At 40.9% G+C, this 26,841-nt stretch overlaps 1 protein-coding gene across 8 annotated transcripts in view; it reads right to left on the bottom strand.

Annotated features, from left to right (window-relative positions):
- CASK (calcium/calmodulin dependent serine protein kinase) overlaps positions 1–26,841 on the bottom strand; it is a 377,321-nt gene that overhangs the window by 103,795 nt on the left and 246,685 nt on the right. For all 8 annotated transcript variants that reach the window (XM_086387080.1, XM_086387078.1, XM_086387076.1 and 5 more), the window contains exons 8-9: positions 22,829–22,951; positions 15,077–15,160 (exon numbers count right to left, since the gene is read on the bottom strand). In XM_086387080.1, the coding sequence (XP_086243206.1) occupies positions 15,077–15,160; positions 22,829–22,951 (207 nt within the window). The remainder of the gene's footprint in view (positions 1–15,076; positions 15,161–22,828; positions 22,952–26,841) is intronic.

Consider the following 26,841-nt stretch of genomic DNA (forward strand, 5'->3'; position numbering starts at 1 on the left):
AGCATTTTGTAAGTGCAAATTATTACTGTGTTTAGAGAGCTAAATAAACAAAGAGTCAGACATGACTTAGCGACTTATACAACAACTACTAATATGTAGTTAGAACCTAAGCAGAGCCTTTGCTGCTCTAGGTAGAATTTCTCACTCAGGTAGCCTGAGTATCATATCACCCTTGTAGTCTAAGTGTAAAGTAGCCTAAGTCTACATTTTAAATACTGAACTCTTAGACTTTTTTGGAAAAAAATGATGAATCTTTTGTGAGTGCAGGGATTCATTAAATATCACTGATAATCACAATCTATTTGAGTGTGTGCTCAGTCGTGTCTGACTCTTTGCAACTCCATGGACTGTAGCTAGCTCATCAGACTCCTCTGTCCATGGGATTTTCCAGGCAAGAATACTGGAGTGGGTTGCCATGTCCTTCTCCAGGGAATCTTGGTGACCCAAAGGTCTAACCTGCATCTCCCTTGTCTCCTGCACTGGCAGGCAGATTCTTTACCACTAGCTCCATCTGGGAAGCCCCGATAATCACAATAATGCATAACAAAATTATTAATAATCATTAGTAATTGTAATAACATTAATAGAAACACATTCCTACAAGGTTCATTTTTAGAAGGGTGGTTATATAAGGTTTCTTTCTACAAATATAAACTGAAAAAGAGAGACAAAAGAGGGAAGGGCAAAAATAGAGAAGTGATCTTGATGATGATACCATTCCATACAACTTTCAGATTTCCAAAAGTCCAGGGTTAATGCCTGAGAGTGTCTCATGCAGAATTTTATGAAAATAATTGTACTGAATGTTGAGTTCTTCTTTCTGTAGTAGACGCTTATTCCACTTTATATATATGTTCTCTAAAAGCTGGGTGAAAATGGAATTTTTATAGATCATAGCACATGTTTCCCACACACTGAAATTAAAATCTTTGAGATGCTTAATTTTTATTTCCAAATAAAGTTCAGTTGAGTTTCTTACATTAGTTTTATGTTGTAAGGCCTGTTCTAGCTATTAAATACCACTGTAGTAAAAGATCTATAAATACTTTTACTAGGAAAGCACTATTTAAAAGAGCCCTGAGAGGTAAATTCTTTTGAAACAATAGTACCAAGTTCCTGATTTATCTGTCTTATGGTTAGCAGTTTTGTTTATTTAGCTCTCTAAACACAGAGATGGCTGTGCTTCTGCAAGCGCGGCGGCTGCGACGGACCGCGCAGAAGCGCGGCGGCTGCGACGGACCGCGCAGAAGCGCGGCGGCTGCGACGGACCGCGCAGAAGCGCGGCGGCTGCGACGGACCGCGCAGAAGCGCGGCGGCTGCGACGGACCGCGCAGAAGCGCGGCGGCTGCGACGGACCGCGCAGAAGCGCGGCGGCTGCGACGGACCGCGCAGAAGCGCGGCGGCTGCGACGGACCGCGCAGAAGCGCGGCGGCTGCGACGGACCGCGCAGAAGCGCGGCGGCTGCGACGGACCGCGCAGAAGCGCGGCGGCTGCGACGGACCGCGCAGAAGCGCGGCGGCTGCGACGGACCGCGCAGAAGCGCGGCGGCTGCGACGGACCGCGCAGAAGCGCGGCGGCTGCGACGGACCGCGCAGAAGCGCGGCCGAGAGGAGCTACCCCACGCCCAAGGTCAAGGGCAGCGACCGAGAGCGCCAGGCTGCGACGGTGCAGAAGCAGCTGAGAGGAGTTATCCCACCTCTGAGGTCAGGGGCGGCGGCCGGGAGGAGCTACCCCACATCCGGGGTCAGGGGAGGCGGCCGGGAGGAGCTACCCCACGTCCGGGGTCAGGAGCGGCGGCCAGGAGGAGCTACCCCACGTCCGGGGTCAGGGGCAGCAGGCGGGAGGAGCTACCCCACGTCCGGGGTCAGGGGCGCCGGCCGGGAGGAGCTACCCCACCTCTGAGGTCGGGGGCAGTGGCCGGGAGGAGCTACCTCACGTCCGGGATCAGGGGCAGCGGCCGGGAGGAGCTACCCCACGTCCGGGGTCAGAGGTGGCGATCAGGAGGAGCTACCCCACGTCCGGGGTCAGGGGCAACGGCCGGGAGGAGCTACCCCACCTCTGAGGTCAGGGGCGGCGGCGGGGAGGAGCTACCCCACGTCCGGGGTCAGGGGCGCCGGCCGGGAGGAGCTACCCCACGTCCGGGGTCAGGGGCGGCGGCCCGGAGGAGCTACCCCACGTCCGGGATCAGGGGCGCCGGCTGGGAGGAGCTACCCCACGTCCGGGATCAGGGGCGCCGGCCGGGAGGAGCTACCCCACGTCCGGGGTCAGGGGCGCCGGCCGGGAGGAGCTACCCCAAATCCCGGTTCAGGGGCGCCGGCTGGGAGGAGCTACCCCACGTCAGGGGTCAGGGGCAGTGGTTGGGAGGAGCTACCTGCTGCGCAGGCGCAGGAGGACCAAGAGGAACTACTCCACGTTCAAGGTCAGGAGGGGCGACCTCGTCCAAAGTAAGGAGCAGTGGCTGTGCTTTGCTGGAGCAGCTGTGAAGAGACACCCCACGTCCAAGGTAAGAGAAACCCAAGTAAGACAGTAGGTGTTGCGAGAGGGCATCAGAGGGCAGACGCACTGAAACCATAATCACAGAAAATTAGCCAATCTGATCACACGGACCAGAGCCTTGTCTAACTCAATGAAACTAAGCCATGTCCTGTGGGGCCACCCAAGACAGGAGGGTCATGGTGGAGAGGTCTGACAGAATGTGGCCCACTGGAGAACGGAACGGCAAGCCACTTCAATATCTTGCCTTGAGAACCCATAAACACTATGAAAAGGCAAAATGATAGGATACTGAAAGAGGAACTCCCCAGGTCGTTAAGTGCCCAATATGCTACTGGAGATCAGTGGAGATATACCTCCAGAAAGAATGAAAGGAAGGAGCCAAAGCAAAAACAATACCCAGTTGTGGATGTGACTGGTGATAGAAGCAAGGTCCAATGCTGTAAAGAGCAATATTGCATAGGAACCTGTAATGTTCACTTTAGTTCAGTTCAGTCGCTTAGTTGTGTCCAACTCTTTGCGACTCCATGAATTGCAGCACACCAGGCCTCCCTGTCCGTCACCAACTCCCGGAGTTCACTCACTCACGTCCATCGAGTCAGTGATGCCATCTAGCCATCTCATCCTCTGCCGTCCCCTTCTCCTCCTGCCCCCAATCCCTCCCAGCATCAGAGTCTTTTCCAATGAGTCAACTCTTCACATGAGGTGGCCAAACTACTGGAGTTTCAGCTTTAGCATCATTCCTTCCAAAGAAATCCCAGGGCTGATCTCCTTCAGAATGGACTGGTTGGATCTCCTTGCAGTCCAAGGGACTCTCAAGAGTCTTCTCCAAAACCACAGTTCAAAAGCATCAATTCTTCGGTGCTCAGCCTTCTTCACAGTCCAACGCTCACATCCATACATGGCCACTGGAAAAACCATAGCCTTGACTAGATGGACCTTTGTTGGCAAAGTAATATCTCTGCTTTTGAATGTGCTATCTAGGAACTTTCCTTCCAAGGAGTAAGCGTCTTTTAATTTCATGGCTGCAGTCACCATCTGAAGTGATTTTGGAGGCCAAAAGAATAAAGTCTGACACTGTTTCCACTGTTTCCCCATCTATTTCCCATGAAGTGATGGGACCGGATGCCATGATCTTCGTTTTCTAAATGTTGAGCTTTAAGCCAACTTTTTCACTCTCCTCTTTCACTTTCATCAAGAGGCTTTTGAGTTCCTCTTCACTTTCTGCCATAAGGGTGGTGTCATCTGCATATCTGAGGTTATTGATATTTCTCCCGGCAATCTGGATTCCAGCTTGTGTTTCTTCCAGTCCAGCATTTCTCATGATGTACTCTGGAATGTTAGGTCCATGAATCAAGGCAAATTGGAAGTGGTCAAACAGGAGATGGCAAGAGTGAATGTCGACATTCTAGGAATCAGCAAACTAAAATGGACTGGAATGAGTGAATTTAACTCAGATGACCATTATATCTACTACTGTGGGCAGGAATCCCTTAGAAGAAATGGAGTAGCCATCATGGTCAACAAAAGAATCCAAAATGCGGTACTTGGATGCAATCTCAAAAACGACAGAATGATCTCTGTTCGTTTCCAAGGCAAACCATTCAATATCACAGTAATCCAAGCCTATGCCCCAACCTGTAATGCTGAAGAAGCTGAAGTTGAACAGTCTTCTATGAAGAAGTTGTAGGTCTTCTAGGAAGACCTACAAGACCTTTTAGAACTAACACCCCAAAAAGATGTCCTTTTCATTATAGGGGACTGGAATGCAAAAGTAGGAAGTCAAGAAATACCTGGAGTAACAGGCAAATTTGGCCTTGGAGTATGGAGTGAAGCAGGGCAAAGGCTAATAGAGTTTTGCCAAGAGAACGCACTGGTCATAGCAAACACCCCCTTCCAAAAACACAAGAGAAGACTCTACATGACATCACCAGATGGTCAACACTGAAATCAGATTGATTATATTCTTTGCAGCCAAAGATGGAGAAGCTCTACACAGTCAGCAAAAACAAGACCAGGAGCTGACTGTGGCTCAGATCATAAACTCCTTATTGCCAAATTCAGACTGAAATTGAAGAAAGTAGGGAAAACCACTAGACCATTCAAGCATGACCTAAATCAAATCCCTTATGATTATACAGTGGAAGTGAGAAATAGATTTAAGGGCCTAGATCTGATAGAGTGCCTGAGGAACTATGGATGGAGGTTCGTGACATTGTACAGGAGACAGGGATCCAGACCATCCCCATGGAAAAGAAATGCAAAAGAGCAAAATGGGTGTCTGGGGAGGCCTTACAAATAGCTGTGAAAAGAAGAAAAGCAAAAAGCAAAGGAAAAAAGGAAAGACATAAGCATCTGAATGCAGAGTTCCAAAGAATAGCAAGGAGAGATAAGAAAGCCTTCCTCAGCGATCAATGCAAAGAAATAGAGGAAAACAACAGAATGGGAAAGACTAGAGATCTCTTCAAGAAAATTAGAGATACCAAGGGAACATTTCATGCAAAGATGGGCTCGATAAAGGACAGAAATGGTATGGACCTAACAGAAGCAGAAGATGTTAAGAAGAGGTGGCAAGAATACACAGAAGAACTATACAAAAAAGATCTTCATGACCAAGATAATCACGATGGTATGATCACTCACCTAGAGCCAGACATCCTGGAATGTGAAGTCAAGTGGGCCTTAGAAAGCATCACTATGAACAAAGCTAGTGGATGTGATGGAATTCCAGTGGAGCTCTTTCAAATCCTGGAAGATGATGCTGTGAAAGTGCTGCACTCAATATGCCAGCAAATTTGGAAAACTCAGCAGTGGCCACAGGACTGGAAAAGGTCAGTTTTCATTCCAGTCCCAAAGAAAGGCAATGCAAAAGAATGCTCAAACTACCGCACACTTGCACTCATCTCAGATGCCAGTAAAGTAATACTCAAAATTCTCCAAGCCAGGCTTCAGCAATATGTGAACCGTGAACTTCCAGATGTTCAAGCTGGTTTTAGAAAAGGCAGAGGAACCAGAGATCAAATTGCCAACATCCGCTGGATCATCGAAAAAGCAAGAGAGTTCCAGAAAAACATCTATTTCTGCTTTACTGACTATGCCAAAGCCTTTGACTGTGTGGATCATAATAAACTGTGGAAAATTCTGAAAGAGTTGGGAATACCAGACCACCTGACCTGCCTCTTGAGAAACCTATATGCAGGTCAGGAAGCAACAGTTAGAACTGGTCATGGAACAGCTAGCTGACTGGTTCCAAATAGGAAAAGGAGTACATCAAGGCTGTATATTGTCACCCTGCTTATTTAACTTATATGCAGAGTACATCATGAGAAACTCTGGGCTGGAAGAAGCACAAGCTGGAAATCAAGATTGACGGGAGAAATATCAGCAACCTCATATATGCAGATGATACCACCCTTATGGCAGAAAGTGAAGAGGAACTCAAAAGCCTCTTGATGAAAGTGAAAGAGGAGAGTGAAAAAGTTGGCTTAAAGCTCAACATTTAGAAAACGAAGATCATGGCATCCGGTCCCATCACTTCATGGGAAATAGATGGGGAAACAGTGGAAACAGTGTCAGACTTTATTTTCTTGGCCTCCAAAATCACTGCAGATGGTGATTGCAGCCATGAAACTAAAAGACGCTTACTCCTTGCAAGGAAAGTTATGACCAACCTAGATAGCATATTCAAAAGCAAAGACATTACTTTGCCAACAAAGGTCCGTCTAGTCAAGGCTACGGTTTTTCCAGTGGTCACGTATGGATGTGAAATTTGGACTGTGAAGAAAGCTGAGCACCGAAGAATTGATGCTTTTGAACTGCGGTGTTGGAGAAGACTCTTGAGAGTCCCTTGGACTGCAAGGAGATCCAACCAGTCCATCCTAAAGGAGATCAGTCCTAGGTGTTCATTGGAAGGACTGATGCTGAAGCTGAAACTCCAGTACTTTGGCCACCTCTTGTGAAGAGTTGACTCATTGGAAAAGACTCTGATGCTGGGAGGGATTGGGGGCAAGAGGAGAAGGGGACGACATAGGATGGGATGGCTGGATGGCATCACCGACTCGATGGACGTGAATTTGGGTAAACTCTGGGAGTTGGTGATGGACAGGGAGGCCTGGCGTGCTGCGATTCACGGAGTCTCAAAGAGTCGGACATGACTGAGCGACTGAACTGAACTGTAACACAGTGACTGCATGTGGGCTCAAAAGTTCAATGCAAAATGGGTCCAAAACAGATTATGGATTTATAGAATTTTATTAGAATTTGAGAGTCAGCTGTAAAGATGATTCATTCTAAAAAGACGTATTTAGCAGATGAGGAAAACAGGTCCAGAGGGGCTTACTAACCGCTTAAGGTTGCTGCCAACTTAAAGAGACAGATCAGGAGAATATAGAATTGAGGTCTTCTGAGTAGTTTCTTCAGTCAACGGTTTTTACTATTACAGGGGTCAAAAATACTTTCCTGTAAAGGGCTAGACGGTGAATATTTTAGGCTTGCAGAGCATATGTTCTCTGCTGCAACTATTCAACTCTGCCATTCAGCGTGAAAGCAGCTATTTCTGTGGTCCAATTAAACTTTATATATAAAAATAGAAAGATAGATGCATTAATTTATGAAAGCATAGAGCTCTTTATGGATAAGCATCTTATGGATAGCATCACTGACTCAGTGGACATGAACTTGGGCAAACTCCAGGAGATAGTGAGGGACAGGGAGGCCTGGCATGCTGCAGTGCTGCAGAGAGTCGGACATAACTGAGTGACTAAACAACAACAACAGAGAACTCTTATGTGAGTGCTTTCGTTTCCAGATTGTATATTGTCAACCTCCCTACTATGTTGTTGCTATTGAAGAGCCTGTGGGTATAACAACATAAAACCAGATCTTCTAGTAGTTCTTGAACCTTCCCACTTTTATTCAATCCTTGTTAAAGAAGCTTTTCTATCTACTTTAGAGGATATACTCCCATAAGCTTTGAGTAAAACATAACAATTTTGACTTAAGACCATTCACAATCTGATAACTAATATTAAAGATGCAATTTTCTACTAAGCAAATTAACCTAGAAATGTGAAGGAAGATTCTAAATTCAAAGAAAAAGGGAAGTACAAGTAATTAAGCACAATCATATTTGTAGTTAATATGTCAAACATGAAAATGGAATGCTCCCCCCTAGAAGATTCTGTGTCTCATTTAAGGAAGTGGGAAGCAAACAACAAAAAAAATGGTTAGCTCAGACTTCTGCTAAATTAAACTACTGTACACACTTAAGGAAGCAACAAAGTTATTGAGTAGGGAACAGGAGAGTTGAACATGGATGAATTACTGACTTGAAGACAATGTCAAAAGCCAATACTCCCTTTTTGGTGATCCATAACTGAACTCAGAAAAAAACACCATGAAGCTTGATAGGCATGAGGGCAGGGAGGTATATTTTTAAAAGTCTAAATACAAAACACACAAGCATGAGACGTAGAATAACTCACTGGCATTGTACTCAAGTGGTGAGGACACATCTACTCATTTTTTGATACACTGAGGGGGCAAAAGGCATCACAGGGAGACACAAATAAAAGTGTGACATAAGGATTTGAGAGAGGATCATCTTACTAGGATTCAGAATACTGAACTCAAAACCTTAAAAAGGGTGGAGAACCTGGAGAGGTTGAAGCTGAAGAGAGATGACCAAACGGCTAGAAAAATCAAGGCAGAAATGTTAAAGGACTGAGGCTGACTATATTTAAGAATTAGGTTCTAGATGATAATGAGGTAAGACCATTGATTAAATCAGAACCTCCCATCTCTCTCCATGCAGTCACAGCCAAAGTTATCATTCAGTTTAGTCAGCTTAGCCTACATGTATCAGTCTAAACACAACTCTAAAACCTAGAATTTCATAATTAAGTCAGGACACGTGATTAAAGGAGGTTGTGCTATCATCTCTGAAGATTAAAAATGAGTCTTGTTGGTAAAGTCAGTATGGCTATATTTAAGGGCAATTGTGGGGCTTCCCAGGTGGTGCTAGTGGTAGAGTACCTGTCTGCCAATGCAGGAGACTTAAGAAATGCAGGTTCGATCCCTGGGTGGGGAAGATCCCCTGGAGAAGGACATGACAACCCACTCCAGTATTCTTGCCTGGAGAATCCCATGGGCAAAGGAGCCTGGCAGGCTATGGTCCATAGGATCGCAAAGAGTTGGTCATGACTGAAGTGACTTAGCATAGCATAAGAGCAATTGCATGGAATAAATAACTGAGGAATCCTTTTGGGTCTGTGTAAAAGTACTTTATAAAGATGATCTTTTAATGTATATAACAACTTTCAAAAGCCAGACTAACTTTGGAAGTAATAAATTCTGCATTTCAGAATCAAAAATGCATAAATTGCTTTGCAAAATATAGGAAGATCAAACTCATGTCAGTTATTATTTATGTAACTGTTCATACCAGAATAACAGTTTTCAGTTCTCAGAATCAAAAGTGCCCTTTGGATACCAGATTTACTGCCTGAGTGTCTGGGGCCCACCATCTTTGTGCTCATGTGCTGTCCTCTCCGGTAGTGAGAGGACTGTGGGTATAAGTGCTGGTTTTCATTAGGGCACAAAGGTCCTTGATAAATCCTTAAGTAAGCTCTTGTTGAATTGACGGAAAGAGGAAGATTGACAAAAGTCAAAGTGCAGTCGCTCAGTCGTGTCCGACTCTTTGCGATCCCATGGGCTGTGGCCTACCAGGCTCCTCCGTCCATGGAATTTTCCAGGTAAGAGTACTGGAGTGGGGTGCCATTGCCTTCTCCAGGGGATTTCCTGATCCAGGGATTGAACTCGGGTCTCCTGCATTGCAGGCAGATGCTTTACCATCTGAACCACCAGGGATAGCTCAGAGTGACAAAAGGCAGCTAATTAGAGCTTCCCGGCTGGCCTCTCAAAGATGCTGCTTAGGGGTTTCAGAACTCTGGCAGGTAGTAGTGCTGTACAATAGAACTTTCCGTGATGATGGAAAGGTCTTATGCCTGTACTGCCCCAAAGTGTAGCCACCAGCCACATGTGGTATTGAGCAACTGAAATGTGGCTAGTGCAACTGAGAAATCAAATTTTACATTTTATTGGTTAAAATTAAAGTATCAGTAGCTACATATGCCTAGTGGCTATTGCACTGGACAGTGAGTACTGGAAAACAGCATTCCTCAACATTTTTTTCCAGTTCTGCAAAGTACAGGAACCCAAGAGACCAACTGGTAAGTCAGAGAAGTAACGCAGGCTATATTTTTGTAATCTGCAAAATCAATAAAGGAAAATTATAGGAAGTTATCAGAAATCTCCCTCCTTTTCTGTATATACAAGGAATAAATGGTTTTAACCTCTAAACTGAATTATGTGGATGCAGCTCACCATTTCCTGAACTGATTGCAATAAATTTACCCAAATATAGGATATTACTTCTATTTGTACAGAATATCTTTGACATACTTCACTACAGGGAAATTTGCTTTCTAATTCATGAACCAAAGAGGATGGTTTCTAGAACAGATTCCCTCCTGAGCCTCTTCCCTAGATAGACAAGCTCAGGCACCCACAGCCCTTTTGCGTCCCCTGCCCCCCCTTGCACCGTAACTCCTTCATGTAAATGGCACCCAGAGTTAGAGTACAGGAATGCCTCCTTAAGAGACACACACCCATAGAGCGCAGATTTTTCAGACAGCCTGGAGCACACAGTTTGTCCCATGCATCCTAATATTCAGTCTGAGAAAATACAATCCTCATATCTAGTACTCTTGCCTGGAAAATCCCATGGACGGAGGAGCCTGGTAGGCTGCAGTCCATGGGGTCAAGAAGAGCTGGACACTTACTGAGCGACTTCACTTTCACTTTTCACTTTCATGTATTGGAGAAGGACATGGCAACCCACTCCAGTGTTCTTGCCTGGAGAATCCCAGGGACGGCAGAGCCTGGTGGGCTGCCGTCCGTGGGGTCGCACAGAGTCGGACATGACTGAAGCGACTTAGCAGCAGCAGCAGCAGTCCCGTGCTCAGGACTATGTAGTTTATATGAGAAGCACTGCTTCTAGAGGATTTAAAAAAACTGAAGTATTAAGCTCAGTTTAATAGAGCTCAGCTGTGGTGTTCTAAATGGAAGGAAATCCAAAAAAGAAGGGATATATGTATATGTACACATGATTCACTTTGCTGTACAGTAGAAACTAACACAACTTGTAAATCAACTCTATTCCAATAAAAAAAAAAAGATTCTAGAGCTTGGTATGAAATAAAAGGAGGGGAAAAATTCAACATATGAAAGGTCTGATAACCAAAATGGGGAAAAGAGTTTTTCCATTATCATTCACAGATATAAAATAAAATAATGAAAGAAAGGAAAGTAAAAATAAATGGGTGATAATTCAAATGACATGCAGGGTTCTATAAACATTTAAAACCTACAGTTCAGACGATAGTCTGAAAATGATGTTAATGCTTTATAATTGTCCAAATAATCTTCTCATCAGGGATTTGTTGTATCCTGTAGGCTGCTGAACAGGTTAAATGCCAAAATGAATGTATAAATGTGGAAAGGAACAATTTCTGATTGCTGAGTGTTGACATTATTATAACCAATAATGAGCGATAGTCTTGAAATTTCAGTAGAGTAAAATGAATAATGTTTTACATTCTGGCATAAAACAGTTCCATAAAATTTTCAGAATGGGAAAAAGGTTTAATTGCAAATATAATAAACTCACTACCAAAAATACATTAGAATTTATTCAAACAGGTATAAGCCTTTTGGAAGGTGAATTATTTATAGAGATCAAATATCTTATTAAATACATGTACACATTCTGATGCCAACAATTTCAGTAGCAAACTTATCCTAACAATATAATCAGAAGTGTACAAAGATTTAGTAATAAAAATAGAGCCAATGCAATAGTATTTATGGCCATGGAAAACTGGAAGTAATGCCCACGTCCAATAGCTGGTTAATAAATTATGATGTGTACGTATGATGGAATTTTGTAGACCCATTACAAGTTTGTGCTTCAGAGTAATGACTCTCAATAAAGTAAACTTTTTGAGATCAGAATCACCCATGAGGCTTTTTCAAAACAACGCATGCCCCTCGAACCTCTTGCATGCCTGGGGCTGAGAGAGGGATGGTCAGTGTCTTGGGTGAGTTGAGTGGTGCAGTGAGTTACTGTTAGTATGCGAAATGTGTCACATCTCTCAAGTGTGCAAAAGTGAAAGCCAGTATTTAAGAAGAATATTTGCATAAATTCACATAACATAAAACTAACCCTTTTAAAGTGTACAATTCAGTGCCAATTAGTACAGCCACAATGTTGTGCGATGACCATTCCTGTTTCATCCTAAACCCATTAAGTAGTCTATACCCACTAAGCAGTCCATCCCATTTAGGAATTACAGCTGTTTATAGAGATCAAATCAAGCATATTAAATAAATACTAAAATAATAATGAAAATAACAATAAAATATTAATAGAAAATGGTTATCTATGGAGAACTTATGACTGACAGGTACTATTCTAACCGCTAATAATATATTAATTCATTAAATCCTTACAACCCTATGAGTTAGCTATTATCACCATCATCCCCATTTTATAGATAAGGAAACTGAGGCACAGAGAATTGAAATAACTCGTTCAAGGTTACACAGCTAGTGTCAGAGTCAGGATTCACCTCAGGCAATGTAGCTCTAGAGGCCATTCTTTCTCTGAATGCTGTACTCCTCTTTCTTCTTGCTACAAAATTTCCTACCTCTGACTTAATTACAAAATCAATTTTCTACTGCTTTCTGTGAACTTCCCTTTTAATCACTTCAAAGGGAATCATAATAATTAGGTTGTTTCCACCATTTGATGAGCTTAAAAATAGTGTCTGAGTAGAAGGATGGGTACCTAGCTGTTCACTTGTGAAAATAAATTGGGCGGTGGGCTCTGAAAGCCAGGAAAGTTGCAATCTTTGTTGTAGAAGCTCCTAGAAGTGGCAGAATGAGAAAGAGTTTTTTGAGGAGAGTAGGTATAACCAGCTTTAACCAGGGTGACTGAATCACTGAATGGGATGCAGCTTTACCAGAAGCTGAAAAAACCTCAATGACAAGTCTGCTGATGTTCCTAATTCTAGGTTGTTTGGTGGGTCTTAAAATTTTAAATAGGCCTGCAAAGGGATGTGGTAAATTCACATGACCCCTCTCTGCTGTGACAGCTTGCTCCTGTCCAAATGAATCTTAGTCACCACTTTGGCTATTTTAGGCCCAAGTCCGATTCTGTGGCACTGGGAGAAATACAGCATGTATTTCTTGTGATGAGGCAAGCCTGAGCCCTGCAGTAAAAGGCTTGTACTTGGGCAATGAGAGGTTCAGTCTCAGACAGGGTAATATCACATAGGCCAAAGCAACATCAGAGTTAAAAAGACTTCAGGAAAGACTTGAGACAGAGGTATAGTTAATAGCTTCTTTGGGAAAGAAACTAATTTAGAAAATGGCTGACCAAATTTCACTTTGGCTAAGATTTTTTTTTTCTTTTGTAGCCTGCACTGGTTCAGGTGTATAGTAAAGCAAGCAAACAAACAAAACCCCAGAGTCTTGGGAAACTTCTTTGGGCACCATCTCAATAACAGCATGTTATCAATAATTATTTTTCTGCCGAGGATTTTTAAAGTAAATAGAGAAGAGCCAGTCTGAACCTCCTGACTGCAAAATCACCTAGGAGAAAGGCTAACTGGGAATAATAAACCCCAACAGTGACATGTTAGAATTGCCCTTACTCTACAATTGTACTCTCCAGTAGAACTTTCTGCAGTGATGGAAACAGGCTATACTTGCATTATCTGATACGGCACCACTAGGCTATTGAACGCTTGGAATGTTCTAGTGTGACTGAGGAACAGATCTTTTATTTATTAATAATTTAAATAATGTAATGATTAATATCTCCCTTGGACAGCAAGGAGATTAAACCAGTCAATCCGAAATGAAACCAACCCTGAGTATTCACTGGAAGGACTGATGCTGAAGCTGAAACTCCAATACTTTGGCCACCTGATTTGAAGAGCCGCCTCACTGGAAAAGACCCTGATGCTGGGAAAGATTGAGGGCAGGAGGAGAAAGGGATTACAGAGAACAAGATAGTTGGAGAGGACGAGATGGTTGGATGGCATCACTGACTCAGTGGACATGAGTTTGAGCAAACTCTGGGAGATAGTAAAGGACAGGGAAGCCTGGCATGGGGTCACAATGAGTCAGACATGACTGAGTGACTGAACAACAAATTAATAATTTTAACTAATTTAGGGGACTTCCTTGGTGGTCTAGTGGTTAAGAAACTGCCTGCCAATTCAGGGGACGGAGGTTCAATCCACATGCTGCGGGGCAACTAAGTCTGCACGCCACAACTACTGAGCCCACGTACCACAGCTGGAGAGAAGCCTGTGTGCTGCAACCAAGACCCGATGCAGCCAAATAAAAAATAAGTATTAAAAAATAATCCTTTTACTTCACTTAGATTTTAACAATTACGTGTGGCTAGTGGCTAATATGTTGGCCAGTTCGGCTCTGTGTGATAATATTGTGGCTTACATAGTTTTCCAAAAATTCATAAAAACATTCTTATAAATCTAGAGTTGAAGGCAATCATTCACAACATATTTCAAGGGTCAACTACTAGTGAATGAATAAATATTATTGCAACTTATGATGTATCTGAAAATAGTTATGAAGAAAAGTTTTACAGCTTTCAGGAGTCACATGGCTAAGGAGGACTCTTATCTAATCAACCACTTAGAGAACAGAGTTAAGTTTTTTAATAGTAATCAAAGTAAGTCAAACCTGAGTTAATTTTAAGACCATAATATAATCGTTTCCTTTGTTGCAGGGAGGAGGGAAATGCTGTCCCTTAAGATTTTTGTCCAGTGCTGTAAAGATTCCATTATCTTATTCTGGGTCTTTTTCAAAAACCTCAAAAACCTTTTAAAGTCAAATGGGCTGTCCAAATGAAGTAATAGTGCTTTTTTTCTTTTCCAGTGGTTTGGAGGATAGGGAGTATGGTAAATGGGAGAAAGGTATCCTAGGAAGAATAAAGAAAAAGCGAGAAAAGTGATCTGGAAATATTTTCTAGTAGACCAAGGTTGTGGGGATTTTTACTGCTTTTTGATGGTTGTTCAATCCTAGTTCCAACTCTAATTTTGTGTTGTTTCCATTGAACTAAACTTATGTTTTCTGTCAAAATATTTAAGTTTGAGAAAATGTGGCCTAGATTAAAATTCAACAATAGTGGATAATAGCAAGTTCCTATTTTTAAAGTAATTATATCTCTGCTATGAATTTTTAAAGATAATATAACTCTAAAATGTGATTCATCTTCCATTTATTATAACTTATTGCTGGGATTTACTTAGATATTACCTTACATTATTTAAAAAAAACCCAAATCTTACTGAAATACTGGTAAATTTTGGCATTGAGAATTTGGCTGTAAGAAAACTACAGCCAACAGCAGTATAATATTTATGGGCACTGAAACAGAATACAAATATCAGCAAATGCCTCTGTCTGGCTTTTTGCTGATTTAATTTACCTTTAGTTTCCTCCGTGCATTGAATTTCCTCAGTTGCTCTACTGTTTCTGGAAGATGAATCTTGTAGGCATAACGATCCCGCTCCTAAAAAAATATGAAAGATAATAAACACACATAGCTCTTTAAAAAAGTGAAGAAGCTAAATTTAAAATAAACAACAAGCCCAATTGGATATGAAGGTCAAAACTGATAGTAAAATAGTATTTCATCTTCATCAATAACAAAGGGCTAAAATAATGGTCCATGTAATTTTTCAGATACATGGCTATGTGGCTAAAATAATTTATTATAATTATTATGAAGGTATGAAGTTGACACAATCTTGTCAGGTAAAACGAGCCTTTAGGAAATTAACTCACAACTAATTCAGCATTCTGAGTTGTCAAGAATAACTGGATTTTAAAAGAAAAGTCACAGTATCTTCAAACTAGGACAAACTTATCAAGCCCATTCTAATCCAACCATTTCTCCATGTGGGATCCCCTTCAATCTCTGATGGATGATCACTCTGTTTGACTTCATACAGTAGGAGAGTATTACTTTATGGCAGCCCACTACAATTTTAAGAACGTGAAAAAATTCTTATTCAGCCCACCTGTGGCTTGTCTGGACTAGCTCTTCTCTTTGGGAATCACAGAGTAAACACAATCCCTCTTCCATATAATACCCCTTTAGTAGTTATGAGGGGGTTCATGCTTCCCAGTGAATCTATTCTTCTCTGTGGTAACATCTCCAGTTGCCAACTTCTCATGTGTATTTCAAATCTCCTGTCATTCTCCTTATTGCCCTCTTTGGTTCTAATTTGTCAATGTATCTTGAAGATTTTATGCTACAGGTACTTATTTTAGAAATATTTCTCGAGTACCTACTATGTGCCAGGCATCGTTCTATGCACTTGGGATTAACAAGTAAACAAAACCTTAACAAAGATTCTGGCCCTGATGTCATTCATATTTTAATGGGAGAAGATAAGAAAATACAAAGAAGGGAAATTATAGAGTATGTTAAGAGTGCTATGGAATAAAGCAAAAGGGAAGTCAGGGTAAAGGTGCATTGCAATTTAAAGTAGGGTGGTCAGAGTATGACCCAAATGAGAACGTGACATCCAAGAGGTGAGGAGAGTGGCCTAGGCAGATAGAACAACTACGTGCAAAGGCCTTTCAAAGGAGACAGTGTGCCTGAAATTATCAATAAACAGCAAGGAGACTCGTGTGTAGAGTAAATAGTAGATCAGACTAGACAAGTGGCAAGGCTGGTGCAGGCCACCAGGGGCCTTTGGCTTTTATGTTGAGTGGGAGATGGGGCAACTGGGGGGTTTGCAGCTGGAGTGACGTGATCTGACAATGTAGAGGAATACTCTAGCTGTTGTGTTGAGACTAGATTGGAAAGGGGAGAGAGTTAAAAAAAAAAAAAAAGCATGGAGAACAGTTAGGAGGTTATTGTAGTAATCCAGGGGGGAAATGAAGATGGATAAAACCAGATGGAAACAATAAAGACAGTGAAAGGGAGATAGACTCTGAATGTAGTTTGTCTTCCTGAAGACGTTTTACTTTTTCAGGTATAATTAGCATACAATTAACTGCACATATACAATGGGATAAGTTTTGACATACGTATACAAACATAAAACCATCCCCACAACCATAATGGACACATTCAACACTCTCAAATTCTTTCTTGTGTCTCTTTTGTCACCCCCTTCCCCATCCCCAGGCAATCACTGATCTATTCTGTTACTTTAGATCAGTTTTCATTTTCTAGGATTTTACATAAATGGGATAATACAGTACATATTAATTATTATCCAGCTTTATTCACTCTGCCTAAATATTTTAGCTTCACCCACATTGTTGCCTGTATCAATAGTTCATTCTGTTTTATTGCTGGGGGTATTCCATTGAATGTGCTGCGCTTAGTCACTCAGTCGTGTCTGACTCTTTGTAACCCCATAGACTGTAGCCCGCCAGGCTCCTCTGTCCATGGGCATTCTCCAGGCAAAGATACTGGAGTGGGTTGCCATGCCCTCCTCCAGGGGATCTTCCTATCCCAGGGATCGAACCTAGGTCTCCTGCACTGCAGGCAGATTCTTTACTGTCTGAGCCACCAGCGAAGCCCATTCTATTGAATAGATGTACCATAACTTCTTTATCCATTCACCTGTTGATGCACCCTGGGCTGTTTCCAGTTTTTGCCTGTTAGGTATAAGGATGCCATGAACATTAATGTACAAATCTCTGTATGGACCTAAGTTTCATTTCTCTTAGGTAAACATGTAGGAGTAGAATGGCTAGGTCATTTTATAAGAATATGTTTAACTTTTTAAGAAACTGTGCAATAGTTTTCCAAAGTGGCTGTACCATTTTACATTCCCACAACAGGTATGAGTTCCAGTTGTTCAACATCCTCACCAACACTTGGTGAGCCCCTGGGTAGCATACAAGAAGGACAGACTAGATGAGTACTGCAAAGACATTGAAAACGAAACTGGCATTTGAATCATAGTGTGTAAAAATGGGGTAAGACGTGTGTTCTGAATCCAACTGGGTTAACTGCCTACCAAAATAGAAGATTTAAATAAGAATCATAGTCTCATAACATAATAATACTAAAAATGCCCAGCACACTATCCAAAATTACTCTTCATACTAAGAACCAGGAAAATCTCAAATAAATTAAATTTAAACACTTATACTCTACAGGCTTTAACCCTTCTGTAGGCTTCCTAATTCTGAATATCTCCAATCACTCACCAAGCCTCATCAATCTTCCTTAATCGCTCTCAGTTTGGACACTTCTTTCCCACTCCCGCTATGACTCCCCAGTTCTGGCCCCTGTCACTTCCTGACTGGACAGACCGGCTTCTATAGGACCTTTTTGCCTCTATTGCTTGTATCCTGACAGGTAACCCACCTGTGCACAGTGTCCAAAGGAATTACATGAGCATGCTGCTCATATAATTTTGCATCACTCAAAAGCTTGGAGTAGCTTTTTACTCTCTATACCCTAATATCTAAAGTACCAAATTTGGCATTCTAGATATATTCTTCCCTCAAGCCAAATTTTCAGTCTGCTGCAACCCTATTTAAATAGCTGACATTTGTATTATACCAGTGTTTCCTGACCCCTTCCCTGAATACCCTGAACACTTATAATGCTGTGCCTTCTCTGTGCCTTCCACTTTGGGTATGTGGCCCTTTTAGTCGTATTAACCTGTGCAGCCTCCCTCCCCACTAGCTAGAGGGTAGCACTGGCCGACAGTGACTTTTCACGCTCCCCGTTAGTCTTCCGGGGCCCATACTTCCGTATTCTTGTGAGATGCCTCTCATGTGTGACTTCTTTGAGGTTATCTTTCTATGTCTTTATGTTATATCAACAGCATTTGAAATTCCATTTCACAGTCTCACCATGCCTTAAGTTTAGAAGATAACAGACAGTGAAGTGAAAAGGGAGAGAATGATACAGTAAAAATTTTCTTTAAATAAAATTATGCTTAAATTATGATTCCTGATATTTTCTAAGCAGATGAAATCATAAGATTAAAAAAAAGTCTATTAACGTACCTCTTACCACAAAACAAGTAAATATTAACTCCACAGCATTATAAAACTAAGACGAAAGAATAAAAATAATATTTTCCAGATTAAATAATCCTACCTGAAACTAACAGTAATGTGATATGAATTCAGAAAAATGTTATTAGCAATGTGTCTTGCATTTAAAGAAGTGTTTGATTCACTATCCATTGTGCACACGAGATGCTAAATATACATTTAATTGATGTGTTGATTGATTATTCCAAAATTCAAATTGATTAGGCTAATATAAATACCCTTTTCATCTTTATTATGGTCAATATACTTGGAATCTACATATTAAGGCTACAAAGGGTGTGAAAAGAGCTTAATTATCTGTGAGAAAATTACAATCTTAGTTGGTCTTTTGTTGGAATGAATATTTACAGCAAACAGCACTAATTTAGATAAAAGTATTAAACAGGTATAATTTAATAACTTCAAGACATTCACATATTAATTGGTCTATTTACTCAAATTCTCATTTTATATGTCATGATTGAATAGGACTTTTTTGTGGTCTTGCCAAAGAAATAATACTTTTTTTTTGACACAAAACAGTGGTATCATGACTTTTGGTACTCCTTACTACAAGGATTTTCATCATTTTATTTCTTTACATTGCAGTTACTCAGGAGTTTTTCATATTTAAACTTTAGCTTAAATTTTAGCCATTGCTAAATTACCACCACTTCTATGCACAGCAATGATTTAAAAGTATACATGGAAAAGTACTGAAATATAACATGAGCCATAAGTCTGTTCTCATCAGCTTGATAACATTCTCATTGAATTCTTCCATCTTCAGAAAACACACTGTAGTGAACAGTCTTCAGGAATTTTTTCATTTAAGTTACTGACACTTTTGTCTTTTGTCTTTCTGGTGCCAGAAATCTGTTGTCTATTAAGCTCAGATTATTTGGCAAAAGAACTATAATCATTGCAGGGATAAGAGTTCCCAAAAATAAATATTATTAGTCAACATATGCAAGATAATGAAAGCCAAATTTTCCAAAGGATATTAAAAATGACTAATATGGCTGCCATTTTCACTGTTAGTTGGCATTTAAACTAGCTGCAAACAAAAAAAGATCCTCATGATAAGAAACTGAGAAAAGCAAAGGAAAATCAGGAGGTTCCCTGAACTGTTTATTTCTGGGAGAAAATAAGTACTAAGAAAGTATCTCACTTTCACTCTTCTCTGGAGGAAGTATTTCACTCTTTTCTGGAGGAAGTCAGGAATAACTATAGCTGGGGAACTCAAGTCGAGAATAACTAAAGCTGAGTATCAGAGGATTGAATGCTGATGTGAAAAGTAATATTCTTAAGGAGAATCAAGATCTACTGGAATCTCAACATTGTTCAATCATACTATTATCCCATGTCATCACTGCTAAGATACACTATAAACCTATATTTAAATATTATTATTTTGCATAATTTCTGGGGAGCTAGCATGGTATAGTAGTGTGAATACATTTATACATTCACTCATGAAATCATTAACTGATATTTATGAGCACCTACTAAATGTCAGGGGCTTCCCAGGTGGCGCTAGTGGTAAAGAACCCATCTGCCAATGTAGGAGATATAAGAGAGACAGGTTCGATTCCTGGGTGGGGAAGATCCCTTGGAGGAGGGTATGGCAACCCATTCCAGTATTCTTGCCTGGAGAATTCCATGGACAGAGGAGCCTGGCGGGCTATAGTCCATAGGGTCGCAAAGAGTCAGACACAACTGAAGCGACTTAGCATGCACACACTACATGTCAAACACTTTGAAAGGTTCTATACAGAAGTGAACCAAGAGACAAAAATTCCTGCTCTGTATGCAGCTTATATTTTATGGAAGTAGACAGAGAAACAAATAAGTAAAATGTAAGTATGTCTCATGGTGATCAATGCTATGGAAAAAAAGTAAGGCAGGGAAGAGGGGTAAGGCATACTGGTGGCAGGGGACATATCTTCCCTCAAATTTTAAATTGGGTGGTCAGGGAAGATCTCACTAAGAAGCTGCTATCTAAGCAAAGACTGAAGATGGTGAGGGAATAAGCCATGAAGATAGCTTGGGGAATAGTATTCTAGGGAAAGGGCACGACTAACACAGGCGCTGAGGCAAGTGTGGGCCTGCTGTCTGAGGAGCAGCGAGGAGGCCGGCATGAGGGAACAAAGTGAGAAGAGGAGAGTAGGAAGGGGTGAAGGGGTGAAGTCAGAGAGGTATGAGGGAGTGAAAATGGTAAACTAAATTAATAATACTTCAGGGGACAGGTCTAGCCTAAAGGTATAAACTCAGTTTGTACAGATAGCATTAGAACCCATTAAAACTATTAATAGATGAGGTCTTCAAGGATCTGGGGCTTCCCTGGTGGCTCAGCTGGTAAAGAATCCACCTGCAGTGCAGGAGACCTGGGTTTGGTCCCTGGGTTGGGAAGATCCCCTGGAGAAGGGAATGGCTACCCACTCCAGTATTCTGGCCTGGAGAATTCCATGGACTGTATAGTCCATGGGGTCACAAAGAGTCAGACACGACTGAACAACTTTCACTCTCACTTTCCAAGGGTCTGAGTGTAGACAGGAAGCAGAAGAGCAACGGGCTGTAGCACTCCATTGTGAAGATGGTGCAGGGAGGTGAGGAAGAATCAGCAGGATCTGGAAGGGGCTGCCACAGAGGAAGAAGGGAAACCAGGGAGAGAGGTGCCCTGAAACCAAGAGAGGACAGAGTTCCAGAAGTATGGATGTCCAAATGCTGATATGCCAAGAGGGAGAATCATGAGATCTGACCACTAGACTCAGCAACGTGAAGTTCACTGGTGCTTTGACGACTTGACGAGAGCTATTTTAGTGGAGCTGGTAGGATTGCAACCCTGACTAGGGTGGGTTCAAGAGAAAGTGATGGGAGAAACTGAGGAAAGTGAGTAGAAATAACACTTTCTAGGAGTTTCGCTGTCAAGGGGAGTAGAGAATAGGGGCAGAGGCTGGAGCGGGTTGTAGGGTTAGGAGAACATGTGTGTGTATAATGAAAATAAATGGTAGCTTGTTAGATCCCACAGAGATAGGAAGGTGCTGATGCAGGGAAGGGCATAGGATAGGGATAGGATCCTGAGTACAAGGGGAAGGGTGTAGTAGGCTGAATCCTGGTTCCAACATCAACAACTTTTGTGACTTGGGGCAAGATCTTTAACCTGAGGCTTAGCTTTCTCACTTGTAAAGTGAGAATTTCCTGGAACTGTTGAACACTGTAATGTCTTCATCAAATAGTACTATCTCACTGAAGTCCCAAGTTATAATTTTCTTTAATAGTGATACTTCATTGGCAGGTTGGGATATAAAAAGAACTTTTAAAATCTGCTTTTTCTAGAGCCTGTGAGCCACAACTACTGAAGCCCACACACCGTGGAGCTCCTGCTCCACAACATAAGACGTCCCTGTGACGAGAAGCCTGCACACCACATTAGAGAGTAGTCCCCTCTTGCTGCAACTAGAGAAAGCCAGCATGTAGCAATGGAGAGCCAAGTGAAAGTGAAGTCGCTCAGTCGTGTCTGACTCTTTGCGAGCCCATGGACTGTAGCCTACCAGGCTTCTCCATCCGTGGGATTTTCCAGGCAACAGTACTGGAGTGGTTGTCATTTCATTATCCAGGGGATCTTCCCAACCCAGAGATTGAACCCAGGTCTCCTGCATTGTAGGAAGATGCCTTACCGTCTGAGCCACCAGGGAAGCACCCAGCACAGCCATAAATAATAAAATTAAAAAATCTTTTTCTTAAGAAAATAAATCTGTATCTAGGATCTACTGAAATAAAAATAATGCTATAAAGTATACAGTCACAACCAAAGCAATGATAATCGCTTTGTAAATATCACATACTAAGTGCTCCTTCTGTTGTTCATGTTGTGCATCCTTGGAAGATGTGTTGGTAGAGAACAAACAAGCCTTCCTCTGGGATGGATTTTGCCTTAATCCTCTTTAGTACCCTCTTGTAATGAAGCTGAATGTCACTCAAATGGTACATCCTCTTAGATGTTTACAGAGAATGCACAGAAACAGTAAATAAGGTGAACAAAACTAATGAAAAATGCTCAGGAAAAAAAAGGGTGGAAAGGGGCACCTTACAGAGTAATGCATTCTTGTCACTGGACTGTCCAAACCAAGTGCAGATGGCCACCTGTGAGCTCACATACCTTAAGCCATGGGTGATTCAGTGCTTCATAAACGGTGATCCTCTCGGCGGGATCCAGCATCAGCATTCGGCGTACGAGGTCTTTGGCACTTTCAGAGATATGGCTCCACTGCCTTGGATTCATCTGAAGAGGGGGAAAGGAAGATTACACAGGTTCAGTGAGACGTTAATGTTCACTGTTAATATCCCTACATTCTTTCAATGCGAATAAGATTCAGGTAGCAAAGTAGAGAAATCGGATTCTAAAGACTTGCTTTCTAAGGAAGAAGACGACTGAGGTCATGCATTTCCTGTTGTTCAACACATGAGAATTTGCATCAGTAAATATTCTTTATACATATTCTGATTAGATATATAATAACATTTTTAATAATTAAAGAACAGAATGTTCACGATTCCAGGCTCTATCTCAGGTAAAATAAAAAGTCTAGCATCTAGACTCTAAGGAGATGAGAATACTTTGATCTAGAAAGGACTAAAATAAAATTTAAACATTTTAAAGAAGTGTTTTTAATATTTTGTTTTTAAAACTGGGAATTAGCAATAACCGTGAAGCCACACAAGCAGCTTTTATTAATAGGATACTTTGGTCACTGTATGTCATTTTCAGCATTTAGGAAAAAATATATTACTATAGGCCTTACAAAAAACCCAATTTACTTGTATATTATTCTTAGTGAAGTGACTTTTTTTCCTCTTTTAGAGATGAGACAACTAAGCTACAAGGTAAGTCGCCTAAAGCCAAACAAAAAAATAAATTATGAGTTGTTCCTAAGACACAGGACTTGTGAGCAAGGCTGTGGATCTCTGAGGAAAAGAGTTGGAAGACTCCTGGGAAAAGGGGTATGTCTGAGACCAGGAACCAGAAGAAATGGAAAGGAATGCTTGGGGTTTGGAGTTGGGAAGGCAAGTGGGGACAGGCGGGAAGAGATGGAGCAGGGTCTCACTCCCTATTTAATATCAGGAAACTGACTGACTGAGCACGTAGGAGCTGTCCGTTGCCAGAAGCTTTAAGCAATGCCATGGCTTTAACCGGCCAGAGACCCACGTCACTTTCTATGGGAGAAAGATGCAGAATAAAGTCCGTAACACTTTAAAGCCAAATAAAATCACCGCTTGTAGTACACACGAATCATTATAATCTGGCCAAGGTTTAGTGTCAGACATTTTGCTCTGGCTAATGTGAGGCTTTGTTCTAGTAGATAGAGAGTGGAAAATGTTCCATCTTCTTTGTCTTAACAGGCAGAATTCTAAGCGGTAGTCACTTCTCTTGTCAGATCCCTTAATTAAAAGTGAATGCCGTGAGACTGTTGAAATACTGTCATCCTATTGAAACTGTGATCGGTTGACAAGTTTGAAATAGGGAGGCGAGTGATTAGATGGGGCTTAGACAGCCTTGCTTCCTCTTTTCCATCTTGGAGATGATGTTCTCTTCCATGTCTGAATGATCTGTCCTCGGGAAAGGTGTTGAGAAACCATCTGAAAGTGGTCGTAAGATTTCTGAAGTGAGCAGAGGTTGAGAAGTATACTCCCTGGTCCTTTTCATGAGGGAGCCCAATCCAGGGTTTTCTCTTTGGCAGAAAAGAGTAGCTGATATTAATTTAGGAGGTCGAGTATATCTTTATCATCTGAGCCATCAGGGAAGCCCTTGAATATATAAGGGAGAACAAAACAGGGCTATAAAGCAGTCTTAATTATTTGAATATGAAAGCGAGGCAGCTGAGAACTCCTGCTGTGTAGACACCAATTGGATATCCAGAAACAAGTGATATAAGGTGACATTGTATCTTTTATACACTTTGGGAAATATATTTTTGTCCTTTATAAAAAATTAATTGAAATTAAATGTTAGCATATATTTTAGCTAAAGTATTCTCTCCTATCGACCTTAAAAGATCAAGTAAGCTAGTAAACGAGAATAAAAAGTTAAAATTATTTAAGACTAGTAGTAGTTTATAAACTCTGACATTTTAAATATATTACATTTAAAATATGTCATCAAAATTTTCTTGAAAATACTCATAGAGATCAAGGATTTTTAATTTTTGTTGTTGTTAAGAACCACCAGGGTGGTAAAATATTTTTGAGATCTGCTCCAAAATAATACAGTAGCGTGTAGAATATAGATAAAACAATATTGGCTGGATGTTGATAAATATTAAAACTGTGGGTTCATTATACTATTACCTCTACTATTTTGTTGGAAATTTTCATTAGTAAAAATTTAAAAATGAATGCTGACACAATCATAGTATTTTTTTTAAAGGCCCAATAGAGTCATCACATAGTAAAGATGGATCTGTACTTCAAACTCAGCTACTGAAAACCTGGCGCCTTTGTAAGGAAAGCCATGAGTATAAGCGAGAGGTGAGGTTAGCCAAGTAAAAGTAAATATGTTATTAACTTTAAACCCCCAGGTACAGAAATTATAGTATAGCTGCCACCATCCATCTGACTATATTATGCTGGAATACTAAGAATAGAACATTTTAAAACAGTTAAACTTTTGGACATATTTGACTAGTCCAAATTTTTTTCTAAACAAAGAAACAAAGATAACTATTCAGTGCTTTAAAAATAGACAAAATCAAATACCAAGAAGCTGTTGGAATGAAGTACATTGCCTTGGAAACCAGGAAGTTAGCAACTGAACAAATACAAAGGAAGAATTCTATTATTAGCAAATGCTTATAGCTCAAGAAGGCAGGTGGGAGATTTTATTATATGGTACCTACGTCATAAGTCACTGTGAGGATGAAAAGAGTTAATATAAGTAAAGTGCTTAGAACAGTTCCTGGAACATAGTAAGTGGTATGTATGAGTTAGCTATCATTATTGCTAGTATTATTATTACACTGATAGAATTACTGTGTTTATTTTCACGTTAGTATCTGTGATTTCACTTGGCAAAATTCAACGAGAAAGCCATAACCGTGCATTCCTGATAGCCACTCACAATTTCCAGGCATTGAAGGGAGATGATTACTTACGAGCAGTTTCCTGAGACTTTTAGTTACCTTGAAAGGATTGATTTTATTTCCAATGGTCAACTGACTCTAAGAGAAGCAGAAAAACCTATATGGAAAACGTCTTTCTCTGTTACCAGAGTTTTCCCATAGATCTTCATCTAAATAAAGACAAACCTGTGTACCTTTATATATAAGCCGATGGTACACAAGGAAAAAAAGTACAAACCATTCTCATTGACTTCCTTCCACAAGCTTCAGTTGCAGTTTAAAGAATAAGGCCACAACTCTGAAATTACTTTACCTTCATTTATTTTTTCCCCTTAAGTTTTGTCAAGTCCCATATAAAATTCTAACATTACTGAGGAACAGAGAAAAAAATACTTTAGGGGCCTCACAGTTTTGGAGTGTAGTGTTATATGAATATAAACCTATGTGTTTGGTTTTTATGTTACCAGGCGTGGCCGAAAATGAAAACAGTGATTTTGTTGAATAGAAAGTGCATGTGTTAATAATAACGGGAGGAAGGAGAACTTCCTCAAAATAAACTGCCCTGATTTGATATCCAGACACATACTCTTCTGTGCTTCCCATACAGAGTATCGTATTCCATCAGCCATACAAGGCGGCACGGGGCAATACAGTGTAAAAGCTAGGGTAGTGAGACCAACCCCAGGCTGATTTCCAAGAGCCTCCCAGGTCTTTTCAGTATAGCCACTCATGACGTCAGTAATGGCTTCTTAAATTATTTAGTAATGAAAGTAATAATGTACTAATCAGAAGTCTGGGAACAGTACATGTAGTTTCCAATTCACAATAGCCAGAGATGAATATAAATATTTAAATTACACCAAAATGGCTCTAAATTACATTATGAAATGCAGTTGTGATACTGGCATTTCAGTTTATCCTGGAAGGTAAATGGAAAATTTTTCAGCTGTGCTGGCTGACTACATAAAATGCAATAAAATAACATGCATGCTAGAGCAAAAACAAATAAAGGTTAATAGACACTAAATCTAAAAGTAAGATAAAGAATTACTAAAAT

This window comes from Bos grunniens, chromosome X (genome assembly GCF_055505025.1).
Source record: "Bos grunniens cultivar Pamir isolate PY7600 chromosome X, Bosgru_T2T1.0, whole genome shotgun sequence".
Taxonomy (NCBI): Eukaryota; Metazoa; Chordata; class Mammalia; order Artiodactyla; family Bovidae; genus Bos; species Bos grunniens.